At 54.9% G+C, this 13,753-nt stretch overlaps 5 protein-coding genes across 5 annotated transcripts; 4 read left to right on the top strand and 1 right to left on the bottom strand.

The window, feature by feature from the left end:
- Positions 1 to 615: 615 nt before the first annotated feature.
- SLS55_004366 (uncharacterized protein) lies at positions 616 to 1,599 on the top strand (the record flags this gene model as incomplete). The annotated part of the gene is made up of 1 exon (XM_066775824.1): positions 616 to 1,599. The coding sequence occupies one exon, from the start codon at positions 616 to 618 to the stop codon at positions 1,597 to 1,599; it is 984 nt and encodes a 327-aa protein (XP_066633705.1).
- A 548-nt stretch (positions 1,600 to 2,147) lies between these two features.
- On the bottom strand, positions 2,148 to 3,432 carry BNA6 (nicotinate-nucleotide diphosphorylase (carboxylating); the record flags this gene model as incomplete). The annotated part of the gene is made up of 4 exons (XM_066775823.1): positions 2,148 to 2,709; positions 2,904 to 3,044; positions 3,096 to 3,151; positions 3,262 to 3,432. 4 exons carry the CDS (start codon positions 3,430 to 3,432, stop codon positions 2,148 to 2,150), a joined length of 930 nt encoding a protein of 309 aa, XP_066633704.1.
- A 1,979-nt stretch (positions 3,433 to 5,411) lies between these two features.
- On the top strand, positions 5,412 to 6,215 carry SLS55_004364 (uncharacterized protein; the record flags this gene model as incomplete). The annotated part of the gene is made up of 1 exon (XM_066775822.1): positions 5,412 to 6,215. One exon carries the CDS (start codon positions 5,412 to 5,414, stop codon positions 6,213 to 6,215), a length of 804 nt encoding a protein of 267 aa, XP_066633703.1.
- Positions 6,216 to 7,727: 1,512 nt separating this feature from the next.
- SLS55_004363 (uncharacterized protein) lies at positions 7,728 to 8,917 on the top strand (the record flags this gene model as incomplete). Its single annotated transcript, XM_066775821.1, has 3 exons — positions 7,728 to 7,950; positions 8,012 to 8,827; positions 8,898 to 8,917. 3 exons carry the CDS (start codon positions 7,728 to 7,730, stop codon positions 8,915 to 8,917), a joined length of 1,059 nt encoding a protein of 352 aa, XP_066633702.1.
- A 1,597-nt stretch (positions 8,918 to 10,514) lies between these two features.
- On the top strand, positions 10,515 to 10,784 carry SLS55_004362 (uncharacterized protein; the record flags this gene model as incomplete). Its single annotated transcript, XM_066775820.1, has 1 exon — positions 10,515 to 10,784. One exon carries the CDS (start codon positions 10,515 to 10,517, stop codon positions 10,782 to 10,784), a length of 270 nt encoding a protein of 89 aa, XP_066633701.1.
- Between the last annotated feature and the right edge of the window lie 2,969 nt (positions 10,785 to 13,753).

Genomic DNA, 13,753 nt, shown 5'->3' with positions numbered 1-13,753 from the left:
TCTAGGCATGTAGGTGCCAAAAGCCAAATACAAACAAGCTCCACCAGCCAACTACTCGACTACTCATGGGCGATTACCCCGCGTTTCGCGGATAATCTGCGCACTGACCACATATTTTCTTCAAGTCTTTGACACTGGTAGGCGGTGGAGATTGGTGCTGACCGGCCAATTGATGTAACAACTCTCGCGCCGACGTCGTGATGGAGCCGAGAGGGCGCAGTGAGTCATGTTGTGAGACAAGGCTGTATGCTGAATGCTGGCAATCACGATCGCTAAACGGACGAATCGACCACACCATCTTGAAATGCACAGATCTGTCGGGTATCGTAAGCTGCGTCTGATCCAAGTAATCCATCGGCCGGTTCTTAGCCCACTCAGCCCTACGGGTAGGCGGATCTGCGTGCAGAAGTGAGGCGCACGAGCGCAAACAGGGTCCAGTAGTCCAGGCCCGGTCAGAGGCACGCACACTACGCATTACGCCAGCTCCGCCCCCTCCCATACCACTCTACAACTTCCAAACAAACCCGGCTCCACCTTGGCTCTCTTCAAATGCATGATCTGAAACTCCCTTCTCGATTGCAGACCAGCTTCGCCCGTCCCGCCGAGCCGCTGCAAATGACAGCATCGCCCAAGCGCAAGCGCGGCCCTTCCGACCCCGCTGTACCGACGACGCAACCTTTCGCGCCCCGCCTGAATACAACATCCGCCTTCCCCGGACCCATCGATGCGCGCTGCGCCAGCGCCTCCGATCCCCACAGTAGCGCACCCGGCGCATTACTCGCAGCAGCAAATGTCGAGTCCGGCTCCGAGAGCCCGCGCTCGCGAGTCGCAAATCAATTCGAGCGCCTGCAGATCCACAAAGGCGGAGGGGGAGGAGGCAGCACCCTCCCGGTGATAGACTTCGGCAGCGGCGACGCAGGCACCAATGCGACGAAGAAGGCAAAACATAGCGACAGCCATGCCGACAGCCAACACTCCACACTGCAGGAGGGAGGAAACCGCCTGTCGTACCCGCACGAGCTGAGTAGTCCGCCGTCCCAGCCGGTACTGGAGATTGCGGAAACGCCTCAGCCTCCAACCGTCCGCTTCGCCGCCGCAACAACGACAGCAACAACAGACGACGGAGGGGCACGACCATCACCGTCATCCTCACCCTCCGTAAAGCTCTTCCTCTCCACGCGCCGCCCGAACCCGAAGCTACAACATCGCCGGCCGCCGTCCCCTTCGATCCGGACCTTCGCTACGTCATCGGGCACCCCAACCTCCGCGTCGTCATCCTTAGCACCCCCGCCACCACCGTCGTCCGACCAGGCCGCGTTAACGTGGCAGGACTCGGAGATCACGGGGCACGAGATCGACCGGGAGCGCGACGACGATGGCTACGGGATCAACGGGCTGGGGTTCCGCCCGACGCACGCCGTCGCCCAGCACCGCGCGCTCAAGCGCCGCCAGCAGATACTGGAATGGCGTGCGCGCGAGGCGAGGGAGGCGCGGCAGAAACGCAGCGAGAGGAGGCGGTTGGCTGCGTCGATCGCCGCTTCCGATCAAAGAAAGGTGGCCGGCGAGGCGGCGCAGAAACGTATGGTCAGGTTCGAATAACGGCCTTTTCCCCCCCTAGTATGTGAAATTTCGATCGATCTAGGCTTCGGTCTTTCTCTTCTCTTTTCGCTATACGGGCAATGATAAACATGAGGGCTGAATACTGAGTTGGCTCAAGGCGTTTTTACTACTAACAGGGCATCCACTGATCTATGGATGGTGAGATACCACGGCTGGTCTGGCGTTAATATTGATCGCGCTCGTCATTTTTCTTTTTTTTTCTCCCCCATTACTTGCCCGGCGCCAATTGCTACAGGTGTATTTCTTAGCAATCGTCCAATAAATTCTTGTTGGATTTCTCCTAATACCGATTTTCGTCCTCACATCATTTGGAAAAGCGCTTCGACTTAACCGATTTGGATATACGTCATGAGCACGCAGAGCTTTGTGGGATGCACAAGAATGTTACACATGTTTTGAAGTCCCTAACGCGTCATCTGCCTATGTCTTACATGGAGATCGTACACGCCCTGGTGGCATGTGCGAGCGAGTGTTCCTTGCAGTTACAATCTTGAACAGAAGCCCCCCTTTGATCGTTCACCAGTGGCTCACACATCCACCGTCTCCCCACCCTTCTTACCCTGCCCCTTCGGCACGATCTTCAGCGAGAAATCCACATGTTTGACGCCCTGGTGGATGCTGCTCGTGCTCACCACATCCACATCATCGCACACATACGCCTCGACGTTCTCCTCGGTCAAGCCGCCGCTAACCTCGACCAGCGCCTTGCCCTTGCCCCACTTCTCCTTCAGCTCCCTCGCGCACTTCTTCACGCCGTCGCCCGTGAAGTTGTCCAGCATGACGACATCGGCGCCCGCCGCGATGGCCTCGTCGGCCTCGGCGAACGACTGGCACTCGACCTCGACCTTGACGCTGAAGCCGCCGGCGGCCTTGGCGGCATGCACGGCCTTGGTGATGGAGCCCTGGCACGCCCAGATGTGGTTGTCCTTGAGCATCGTCATCGTCGACAGGTCGTGCCGGTGCGCGTCGCAGCCGCCGACTAGCATGCCGTACTTCTCGACCAGCCGGAAGCCCGGCGTCGTCTTGCGCGTGCCGGCGAGCGTGTTGCGGTAGCCGGCGGCGCGCAGGAGGGAGAGGAGCGAGGAGGATCTGCGATTTCGGGGTTGGTAAAGGAGGGGGGTAATCTTTGGGAGCGGAGGGGGGTGACGACGGGTTGGAGATTTTGGGGAGGGACAGGTTTCCGTTTTAGGCAAGTGGCAGGGATGTGTCTTGGGCCCGGTAAGGGGGATAGTATGACGATGGTTGAGGGAGGGACACGGGTTGATTGAACAAACTCGACTTACTTGGTGGCGATTCCGGAGCACCTTGCCAGGGTGTTGAGGGCGACTCTCTCACCGAGAAGCACTTTTCTAACTGGTCCTCTTACGGTTGCGCAGTGTTTTACGGGCTCGAAGGTCTCGCCTTCCTGAATGTGCCATTCCACGCTGGGACTGGCATCAGTAACCTATGCACTGCATGTAGGAGATGAGACTCACGTGCAATCGAGTTGTTTAAAGACCTCGTCAAAGAAAGGCACACCGGCCAGCACACCCTGAAAAGAATAGTCAATGCCAGTCGCGCACGGAAATTGCGGGGCGTCCCATCCTCTTTTGAATCATTCCGACTTGCTCAACGCGAAAACTTGATAGAGGCGAGACGGACCTTGCTCTTGCCCAATAACCTTGCCTCAGCCATCTCCTCACCCACAACGAAACCACCATAGTCAAGGCTTGGCGTGTCCTCCTCCAGCCATTGCGAGACCAGGCGCTTGTAGGTCTGAGGAAGCAAATGCGCCACTCTTCCGTGAGCGGGGGCACCTTCTGTGTATGACATGACGGCGGTGTATCCGGGTCACGCAGAATGCGAAAGTGATATTATCGAATCGTGATACTATGGTGGCACAAGGAGAAGGCGGGCGAGAGTCAGCGCGGCGGGACGGGTGTGGGGTTTTGATGCCCGGGGAAAATCGGACCGGCGGATGCGGATGCGGATGAATTCGATGGCCCGTGCGAGGGTGACGACGGCGTCGACCAAACACAACCTCAGCACCCCCCACCACCGAATCCCGCAAACCTCAGCCCAGCGACACTGGAGCTACCCGACGTCACCGGCGTGTCGCGTCAACCACAATGCCTGAATGCTACCAACGACGTCGGCCTCGGGCCATGCTGACCGAGCTACCGGTGGAGCTTCTTGATCATGTGTTTGCTGAGGTGCATTCGGCGAGCGACTTGGCCAATGTTGCTCGCTCATGCAAGCTTTTCCATGATGTCGTCGATCCGTCGCACCTTTATCGCTCTGTCATAATCTCCACTAGCAATCAACTCCAGTCTTTCCAAACCGCTTTGAACACGAAGCCAACACGCGCGACAGCCACCAGAGTTCTCTTGTACGACAATGACGAGCCAATCGAAAAACATCTTCTGAGGGATTTGCTCCTCAAGCTCACGAAGCTGCATACCCTTCGCGTGGATGTCCAAGCTTTTCGAGCACTGGTGGGGAGTGCGATAGAAGGTGTATTTGCACTTGCCGCCAAAGGGAAAGCTTTACAATCCCTCCAAACTTGTGAGCCGTGGTCCTCAGCTCCCACTTGCCGCTTGTTCACCTCTATCCCAGGCCATCTGGAGCTTCCTACTACCCCTTGCGGTCGAGCGCTGGCATGCGTACATGTATATCAGAGCATTTTCCTCCACCCGAGCTTGAAGCATTTAACCATTGTACGGGGGGCCATTTGCGGCTCCTTCAAGACCCTTCGTTCCGCGCCCAAAAATTGCACGCCTCTCGAGAAGCTAGAGCTTATCTTCTGTAGATACGCCTCGGCCGACCTCAAAATCATTCTTTCTAAGCCACGAGCTCTAAAGGAGTTCAACTTCATCGGACCAGCTTCACGGGATCCAATGATCAGGTGGGACGACGAACGGATTGTTTTAGAGCTTGTTGCACCCATAACATCAGTACTCACCATACGATGGGCTCAAGACCTGCGGAACCGCCTCAGAGACACTCTACCGCGGTAAATTCCACCTTTGCAATCGACATGCCATTGGCCTGATCCGACACGGTGAGCGAAACCCTGCTTTTTCTAGCCGAGAGAAGTAACATGTGGGGTGAAGATCTTTCGGTATGCTACGGACTCATTATATGACTTTCAACAGACGTTCCGCCGTGTCTGGCTCGCAGGCAGGGTATCCTCATTGGGAAGGCGGTGTGGACTGGTACTAAATTGCCGACCGCAATATCTTGGCTTCTGCCTAGAGCGAACCAGCACCCAATCTTCTTCTCCGCCACAGAGTCGGGCTTCGACCAGTCTACTGCTCTATGGCTCTGCAAACGAATTTTCAGCCAATTCAGCGGCAGGGGAAATGTGACTCCCTCACCCAACTACCTGTTGAGCTTCTCGGCCTTATTTTCGACGATGTCCAAGGGAAGGACTTGCTGCCCATTGCTTTCACATGCAAGCTCCTTCACTCCATAGTCGAGCCACGTCTTTATCACTCGGTCATCAGTCGGAGACAAGAGCGGCTTCTATCCTTTCGTCAGGCTCTCATTCGAAACCCAGCGTATGCAAAATTGGTGCAGAGCTTTAAAGTCTTCCGCGAATACCGCCTCCAGACAGGGGAAATACCTGTACCAGACCTCGGACTTGACCTGCTGGGAAATTTTCCAAATCTCGAATGCCTCACCGTTGATGCACCTCTAAGGCACGTCTCCGCGCTCGGCGTCAACGATGCCTTGGCAATCGCCGGCCATCTACCACTGCTGACAACATGTAAGCGCTCAATTCGACTATGAGGTTTCCGCTAATACATATTATGATCCCAGGCGAAATTAACATCAAAACCCCCGAACCATACTACAGCGGCCTGGCTTACCTTGAAACTCTCCTTACATGGCCAACATTGACCAACCTGACCCTTCACAACATGAACACCATAGACGGCGTGTTCAATGACGATACAGGTGCAACGTCAAAACTTCGAACGCTCCGCCTCTTCAGCTCATCCATCGATCCCACCTCCCTCCATAAGCTTATGTCCGCCATGGAAAACCTCCAAGAGCTTGTCATCCATTCTATGACCCCCCATGAGGTCTACGAGTGGGAGTGGGATTCTAGCGCCTACGATGAGGCCCTTGAACCAGTGTCGACAATGCTTAAAGCTCTTTACTTGGTCAAGGAACAAGGACAGCCGTGCGAACGTCCTCTACGGCTAAAGGACATGACTGCTCTCGAATACGTATCTGCCGATCTCGACATGTGGTTTGGGTACGACTTCGTATCGTACACCATCTCACGCGAGACTGTCCTCCAGGAGATGCTTCCTCCAAACCTGAAGACTATGAGAATTGGCGGTTGGAAAGGCGGATATGGTACCATGGGCCTGAACGGCCGTTATGATGAGGATGAGATCAAAGCGTATATCCTAAAAACTATGGTGTACAGTCTGGGGAAATTTGCCCCCGCTATGGAACAAGTCGAGTTTGAGAAAGACTGGCATATCAGTAAGGAGGGCGTCGTCAATCTTCCGGAGGAGTTTCGCAGATTCAGGTCTTCTTTCGAGGCTCATGGGATCTCTGTTTCAATGACGGATTGGGACAATGCTTCAAGCCGGCTTTAACCTGTCCGATCTGCCTCGCTTCCAGTTTTCGAAGATCTTTGTTCCGTTCGACTTCCTCCGTATCTTCTATCCGTTCGCTATCATCGTCAGTCACTTTCACGTTCTCGCCTGCATTCATTGCCGTCGAACCGCTCGGCGCCCCGCTCGTAGGCATTCAGCTTCTACATCGAGGCAAGCGGACTGCTATACCAAGGCCTGACATCCATCTGTATCATCGACCAAGCCCGTATTCCATCTTCCGCTGTCCAACGTCGTTCTACCCTCATTTGTCCAGACAGGGAATCTTCTCAGTCTTTCGGCGGTCTTCGACATGCACAGAGCGCTTCCAGGGCCAATCAGGATACCTATGTTCGTCCAAGCACCAAGCGCCTAACGAGCACCTCGAAACACTGTGCTGGGGACTTAGCACCGGACGCGGCCGAGGTGGGGACATGTCAAGTCCAAACAAGCAGGTAAAAAAGGTGTCAATCATGATGGGGTGCCAAGAGGGACACGAAAGAAGGCTTGTGCCTCCGCATTGCATGAAAAGGGAAGGTGATGGTGCGGTACGAACGGCGCGCGGCATCTCTCGGCGGAGTCCAAGACACGGCACGCTGCTTGAAGCTCGGTTCGCCGCTTCTGGTTGGATGGCGCAATTTGGCCTCGATAACGCCACAGAGGGGAAGAGGGGTGCTGCGGCGGCGACGCTCACGCCAAGCTCCGGGCTTATCATCCTCCGCCAACCCTCCGCAGCACGTCTTGGCGGCTTAAACGCCGCCCGCCAAGCTCTCCGCTCATTCAGTCCTTCGGAGCATTAACTTCTTATTCTTCCTTTTCCGTCTCTTATTCTTCCGCCTGCCTGACAAGGCAAGAGGCAATGTCCATCCTTTCCAGCACTCCTGTTCTGGCCTCCACCACCTACATTCAATCCATCGCTCAAGTATCCATTCTACAAATCAATCCATAGCATCGACTCGCCACAGGAAGAGAGCAGACCGTTCTACTCGCATGTTGTAAGAAGTGCTTCTCAGGCCGCCTGAGTGAATGACTACACAGCCGCATGTGATCTTGGAGGCAGCACCGTTGCTCTTAGCATACCTCAGTAAATCCACTCCAGTGTTTACAGACGTACAAAAGCACGGCACCGCAGATCGCTTACAGACACTGACATGAAAGCATTGACACCGGACGAAATCATTTGTCGTGCATCTCCAGACGAACGCCCAGAGGCTTTGGTTCGTATAGCCTCTTGGCTAGTACACCAGCCCTGTCAACGCTTGGAGCTGCGGACAAGATCAACATCACCAGCCCACACGAACACCATGGACCTTTATCGCATCAAGCCACTCTGCATTTCTTCCTTCTCTTTTGCGCCTGGTCTCTTTCTTGGCCATTCTGGTATCAGGGTCAGATGTATGCATTGCCCTCGACGATGTTGAAGTATAAAGCGGGCTCTGCTGCTCCCCGGATTGTTGCCTCCATCAGCAGAGCAATCGTCGAGCCTTCATCGCCACGGGTCTCAAATCTTCCATCATGAAGTTCATCGCTGGCTTGTCTTTCCTGGCCTCTCTGGCCGCCGCTGCTTCCGTTGACGTCAACAAGCGCGACACTCCTCTCGACGTCAAGCTCGAGCTTCTCGGCAACACCGGCGTTAAAGCTTCGATCACCAACACCGGCGCCTCCGCCCTCAAGCTGTTCAAGGTCGGCACGCTCTTGGATGAGCAGCCGGTCGAGAAAGTCGAGGTCCACGCTGCTGGTACGTAAAGAACCAGTCTTCCACACGACATCCCCCCCTTTTTGCTAACACATCCCCGTAGACAGGCAGGTGACCTTCGACGGCATCCGCTACCAGATCTCCACCCAAGGCCTGACCGACGAGGCCTTCCGGAGCATCGCTGCCGGCGAGACCATCGAGGTCGAGTTCGACGCGGCCGAGACGCACGACCTGAGCGAGGGCGGCGCCGTCGAGTTGCTCAGCCAGGGCGCCTTCTCCTACGCCGACGCCGACTCTACCACCATCGCCGGCGTCGTGCCCTTCACCAGCAACGTCGTGTCGACGTCCGTCGACGGCGCCGCCGCCAAGGCCGTGCACGAGTCCTTCCACGAAAAGGTCAAGCGCACCATCGTGCAGTCGTCCTGCACGGGCTCGCAGGGCACCGCCACCCGCAACGCCATCTCGGCCTGCCGCTCGCTCGCGTCGCGCGCGCAGACGGCGGCGTCGTCCGGGTCCGCCAGCAAGTTCCAGGAGTACTTCAAGACGACCTCGGCGTCGACGCGCAGCACCGTCGCCGCCGTCTTCGGCCGCATCGTCAGCGAGTGCGGCAGCACGACGTCCGGGGTATCGCGCTACTATTGCAACGACGTGCTAGGCGCATGCAGCAGCGGCGTGCTCGCCTACACGCAGCCCGCCACCAGCGTCATGGTCAACTGCCCGCTGTTCTTCTCCGCGCTGTCGCCCACCAGCTCCACCTGCCACGACCAGGACCAGCAGACCACCATCCTGCACGAGATGACCCACCTCACCCAAATCAAGGGCACCTCCGACTACAACGGCTACGGGTACAACTTTGTCCGCTCGCTGAGCGCGGCCCAGAACTTGAACCATGCCGATACGTACACTTTGTACGCTCAGGGTGAGTTGGATGACCCCTCCCTTTTCCTTTTGGTTTGTGAGAACTTTCTTTGCTGACTTGTTTCCTTTAGCTCTGTACGCTGGCTGCTAAATGCAGTGCATCGTGATTCTGAATTGGAGGCTAAAGGCCCGGTGGGATCTGCCGTTAAGAAATTTGCCAAGGAGAAGAGTAGGTGCAGGGATGATGGAAGATCGAACACACTTGTCGAGTAGCTCAATTACATTCGGTCTTTCGCGAACGTCTTGCCATGATTGTCTTGTTTGTTTACCATTGCAACTCTTCGGTCACGGTCTGTGATAAGTGGTAGTGTCACCAGCATAGCTCTGTCCAGCAGTCAACGCTGCCGAAGGAATGCAAAGTGAAGGCATGGCTTTATTTGATACTGGAAAGCACAGCGTGATGAGACATCCTGCACGTGATTCGCTCCAGGCAGCAGCGGCTCATTCTGACGTATCACAGCCCGATCGCCACCCAAAGGACCCTCCATCTCCAAACTCATGCCGCACACTACCACCTTTCTCAATCTTGAGCCCTTGGTCGGGTCTCACTCTACGGCATGGGAAGTAGAATGCTGGTTTGACGCAAGAGACGTCCGGTAGTCGTCCTGCTGCCTCCGCAGTTACCACCCCACCCCGCTTTCACGACCATCGCGGAGTCAGCTGATAGCGCGCAACTCGAAGGATTCCAACTCCCGGCTGTCCTGAAAGGAGCAAACAAGAAGGAAAGAAATTAGCAACCCCCAAATCAGCTGTCCCAAAAGAAGAAGAGAAAGGGACCAATGGCCAGAGAAACACGCGCAACCAGCAGCAGGCGGGCCGCCAAACGCCACAACCCCGCCGCCGCCCCCCGCCGCATCAGGCAGTCGTCCTCCTCCTCTTCTCCCGCCAGACAACCAATGCCATCTGCCAGTACTCCCAAGCCCTCCTCCTCCTCCTCCACCACAATCCGCCAAGACGAGCCGCCCGCTACAACTACCGCCACCGACATCGACACCACCCCCATCCACGAAGACGACCTCTGCCCCATCTGCCACCTGCTCCTGCACCGGCCCGTCCGCACCACGTGCTGCGGCCACGCGCTGTGCCGCGGCTGCATGGCGCGCTGGGCCGACGTCTCGGCCACCAGCACCGTCGGCCAGATGACGGCCGTGCCCCTCAGCGACGAGTACCCGCCGCCGGAGGAAGAGGTGACGAAGGATCCGCTGCTGCTCGTCGAGGAGGCGCGGTGTCCGATGTGTCGGACGGCGACGAGGGCGGTGCGGGACGCGAGGTTGGAGGAGGTGTTGAGGGAGAGGTATCCGGGGCGGTATGGGGAGGAGGGGGAGGAGGAAAGGAAAGACGAGGGGGGTGGAGAGGTGCGGGTGATGACCGTGTTTGTGGGGAATAGGCATAGGTTGTTGGAGGCGCGCGAGGGGAATTGCCACGAGTGGACGTTTTTTGTGAGACCTGGGAATGTAGAGGTGGTGGAGGAGGTGCAGATTTTACTGGTTCGTCCTTTCTTTTTCTTTTCTTTCCGTTCACCTTTGCTTTTTGCATTCTCCGTTGTGTCTTTCTTTGCTTTTGTCGTGCTCTTTTCGAGCTTTGGAATTGACGAATGCTCTGGGAATGGAACTGTCTTCGCGTGAGGAGTTGACTGACAAAATTATGCAAAGCACCCGACTTTCCGCCCGCCACGCGTCATTCGAGCCATGCCGCCGTACCAGATCACGCGCCTCGGATGGGGCTACTTCACCGTTCAGGCCTACATTATCTTGAAGGCCGGGTACACGTGGGTCAGCGAAGACGCACAGCCCTCTCCCGACGGCGTTGAGAATGGGATGCTGCCTCTGGAGTGGATGCTTAGCTTCGACGGTGAGGGAAGCATGGCCAGGTGTCGGCTGAAGTATAAGCATGAGATCTCAACTGAAGAGGATAGCGATAGTAGCTACGATGACGATAGCGAGTATGAAGAGGAATAAGCTGACGGAAATGGAGAGCGCGCTGGGGAAAAGGCTACCGTTGATGGTGGTGTGTTGTGTCGCTGAGCGGAAGAAGCAGTCAAATACCCCCCTGTCGATCGCTCCTGCCAACACCGTGTAGGGGAAACATGATGAGCCACTAATTATTCGGGCGACTGTAAAGTGTTCCACGGTACTTGCTTCGGCCATCGCTCGACGCTCACTCACTCAACACCCGCTCACCATGCGCAGGGTTCATGCATAGTGCATCGTTCTCATGTGTCCACGATTCTTTTTGTTTTTTCTCTTCCGCACTCTCATTGCCGGCATGGATGGGAATGGACAGCATGAGAATGATGTACTATACATGAACCCTGCGCCAGCGCTTGCCTTAGTGGCCTTCCAAGAATCGGCACACTTGCACTTAAAGACCTCATCTATTAAACACATGTCCGGTCTTGATCTCATCGTCCCAAATTTTCTCAGGCCGGCGGAGTAGCCCTTCGCAAAAGGGTTCTCACCCGTCCCGTGCGAGCTGCTGAAGTTCGTCAGATCGTCCGAATGCTCCCTCGCGACGACGCGCACCTGCCGCATGAGGTTGAACGGACCCCAAGCCCAGCCCAGCCCGGTGGAGGAGCAGGAGTCGCTTCGAGTCACCGTCTGGTTGCGCCTGCGAGCCATGGGATTCTTTGGGTGATGTTTGCTCGAGACCCTCGCCGCGCGCCTCGAGCTGCTGGAGCGCCACGTCGACGCGCTGCGCATCGTGGAGGTTTCTCTCAATCTCGTTTAGGATATCCTTCGAGGGGCCGCGAAGCAGAATAGTGCAGGCGCTGAAGTAGCGCGGCCGGCAATACAAGCCTCCTGCCAAAGCCTAATTTCGCGCGTTCCCCCTTTCGCGCTCGTACGACTACCGGATTGATGACATGCGGATCGACGTGGATGAGTGGCCACTACCAGCTGATGAGGTACAGGCTCAAGCTGTCGGCCGCATTGTAGCCGTAGGACGTGCCGGAGCAGCCACATCGCCTCGCCGACGCGCTCGTCGTCACTGAGCACCAGTTCTGAGTTATCACCAAGCCAGCCGGGTCGCTGTGCACTTCTCAGGAGTGATTCGTGGCTGATACGCAACTCCGGAGGCAAGTCATCAAGGATGCGGTGCCGCAGTGGCCGATCCCGCAGAGATTCGCGACCTGGGTGAAGTTCATTCTGCGAGGGGCCCAATGCATTGTCGCAGTCGATGCTATCTAAGTCGCTAATCGACGCAATCGGGTTACTGCTCGCGGTTGGCTAGTCTCTTACTGGGGAAAGTGGACGGTTTAAAGGGAAAAACAGTAGAATTTTTAGCCCCTAGGGTGGGCCAGTCAGATTTTATGTCGTTGCCGCACGTTTTATACTCTTACAGCGGCCTTAGCGGCCACGAAAACAATAAATTACTGTATCTTTCTTTTTCTAAGCCCGACACACCTGCGCCCGTTGTCTTATGCTACCATTTAGCCTGTTATGCTAAGATTATGCATACTTAAGATATTTAGTCTCTTTACGCCTCGGGCTTAAAACGCCTCGTTTAAAGCCATCTCGTTCTCTTCGCTTATCGAGTAATCGTTTTAGCTTATTACGCCTCGAGCTTAGAATGTCTCGGTCCTAACGTCTCGAGAAAGAGAGCGAGAAGGCTAGACGAGCATAGTGCCGCATCGGATTTATCGCGACTAGAGCTTGCCAGGCCAACGCAGAAAAGCCCCTTAGCATAGATGTTCAAAGGCTGCGTTAGACATCGTAAGCCAGATTAATCGGTAGTGCTAATATACACCCCTTTACGCCTGCACCTCGCCTTAGGATTGGCCAGCCTAGACTGGCACCCCCCGAACCAGGCTGTCGCCCCGGGCGGGCTGGCCGGAATCGAAGGGGGGCTCAGAAGCGACCGCAACGCCGGGCTAAGTTCCCAATAGCCTGAAAGCCCACCCCCCCCCCCCCCCCCCCCCCCCTACTAGGATTGGCCTCGTAGCTGGGGCGAAATAGGCCGGCGAGCCCGTCTCCTAAGCCGCGCGGGCGCCGATGTAACGGACTTTAGCTGGATGCGGCAGTCGCTAAGGTATCGATACGTGCTGCGATCTCTTCGACGGGCTAACCAGCTCGAGTCGGGCGCCGAGGCCTAAGTAAAAACGATAGTGCTCGGATGCGGCGGCCAATTAGATGCGGGAGGGATGCTAAGAAAATGCCGTTAGCGAGAAAATACCGTTAGCGAGAAAATACCGTCAACGAGAAAAAACCGTTAGCGAGAAAATACCGTTAACAAGAAAAAACCGTTAGTAAGAAAAAACCGTTAGCGAGAAAATGCCGTTAACGAGAAAATGCCGTTAATAAAAGACACATTATACGCGATATAATCGTTTAAAAGCGTTCGACGGCTTTACACCTAATAAAATATCTGTTAAATCGTTTAAACTATACTCGCCGACCGACTCTCGTGTTGCACCGGACGGTAAATTACTAAAATACCTAGTTTTTTAAAAATAATATCTAAAATACCTATACCCTTATCTAAATACCTAGTTTTTATAAAATTTATCTAAATACCCTACTTTTAAGTATAACTTTTTATATATTTTCTTACAAATTATAAAATAGGCGAAACTAGATATTTAGATAAATATATTATAAAGTAGGGTATTTAGATAAATAATATTTACCGAAATACCTAGTTTTTTTTTTAAATTAATGGCGCATTCTAGACTATTTTTTAAAATTAATCGCGTATTTTAGCCTCTTTTAAGCCTTTTTTTAGCCTCTTTTTAGCCCTTTTTCTAAATCTATATAATAGAGTAGTTCTATATAGGTAAAAACAGTAGAAATCTGCTACCATAGCAGATTCTTAATTCTTTAAAGTTGGCGTAACCTATTTCGACTAAAAAGCTATACGAGATGCTACTAGATTATACCTAGTATAGTAACACGAATCTTACGTATCGAAAAGAGCCGATAAAACGCGTACG

The sequence above is a fragment of the Diplodia seriata genome (assembly GCF_021436955.1).
Source record: "Diplodia seriata strain FDS-637 chromosome Unknown scaffold_4, whole genome shotgun sequence".
Classification (NCBI taxonomy): Eukaryota; Fungi; Ascomycota; class Dothideomycetes; order Botryosphaeriales; family Botryosphaeriaceae; genus Diplodia; species Diplodia seriata.
Note: the sequence above shows the minus strand (reverse complement) of the source record. Positions and strands in the feature narration are given on the sequence as shown.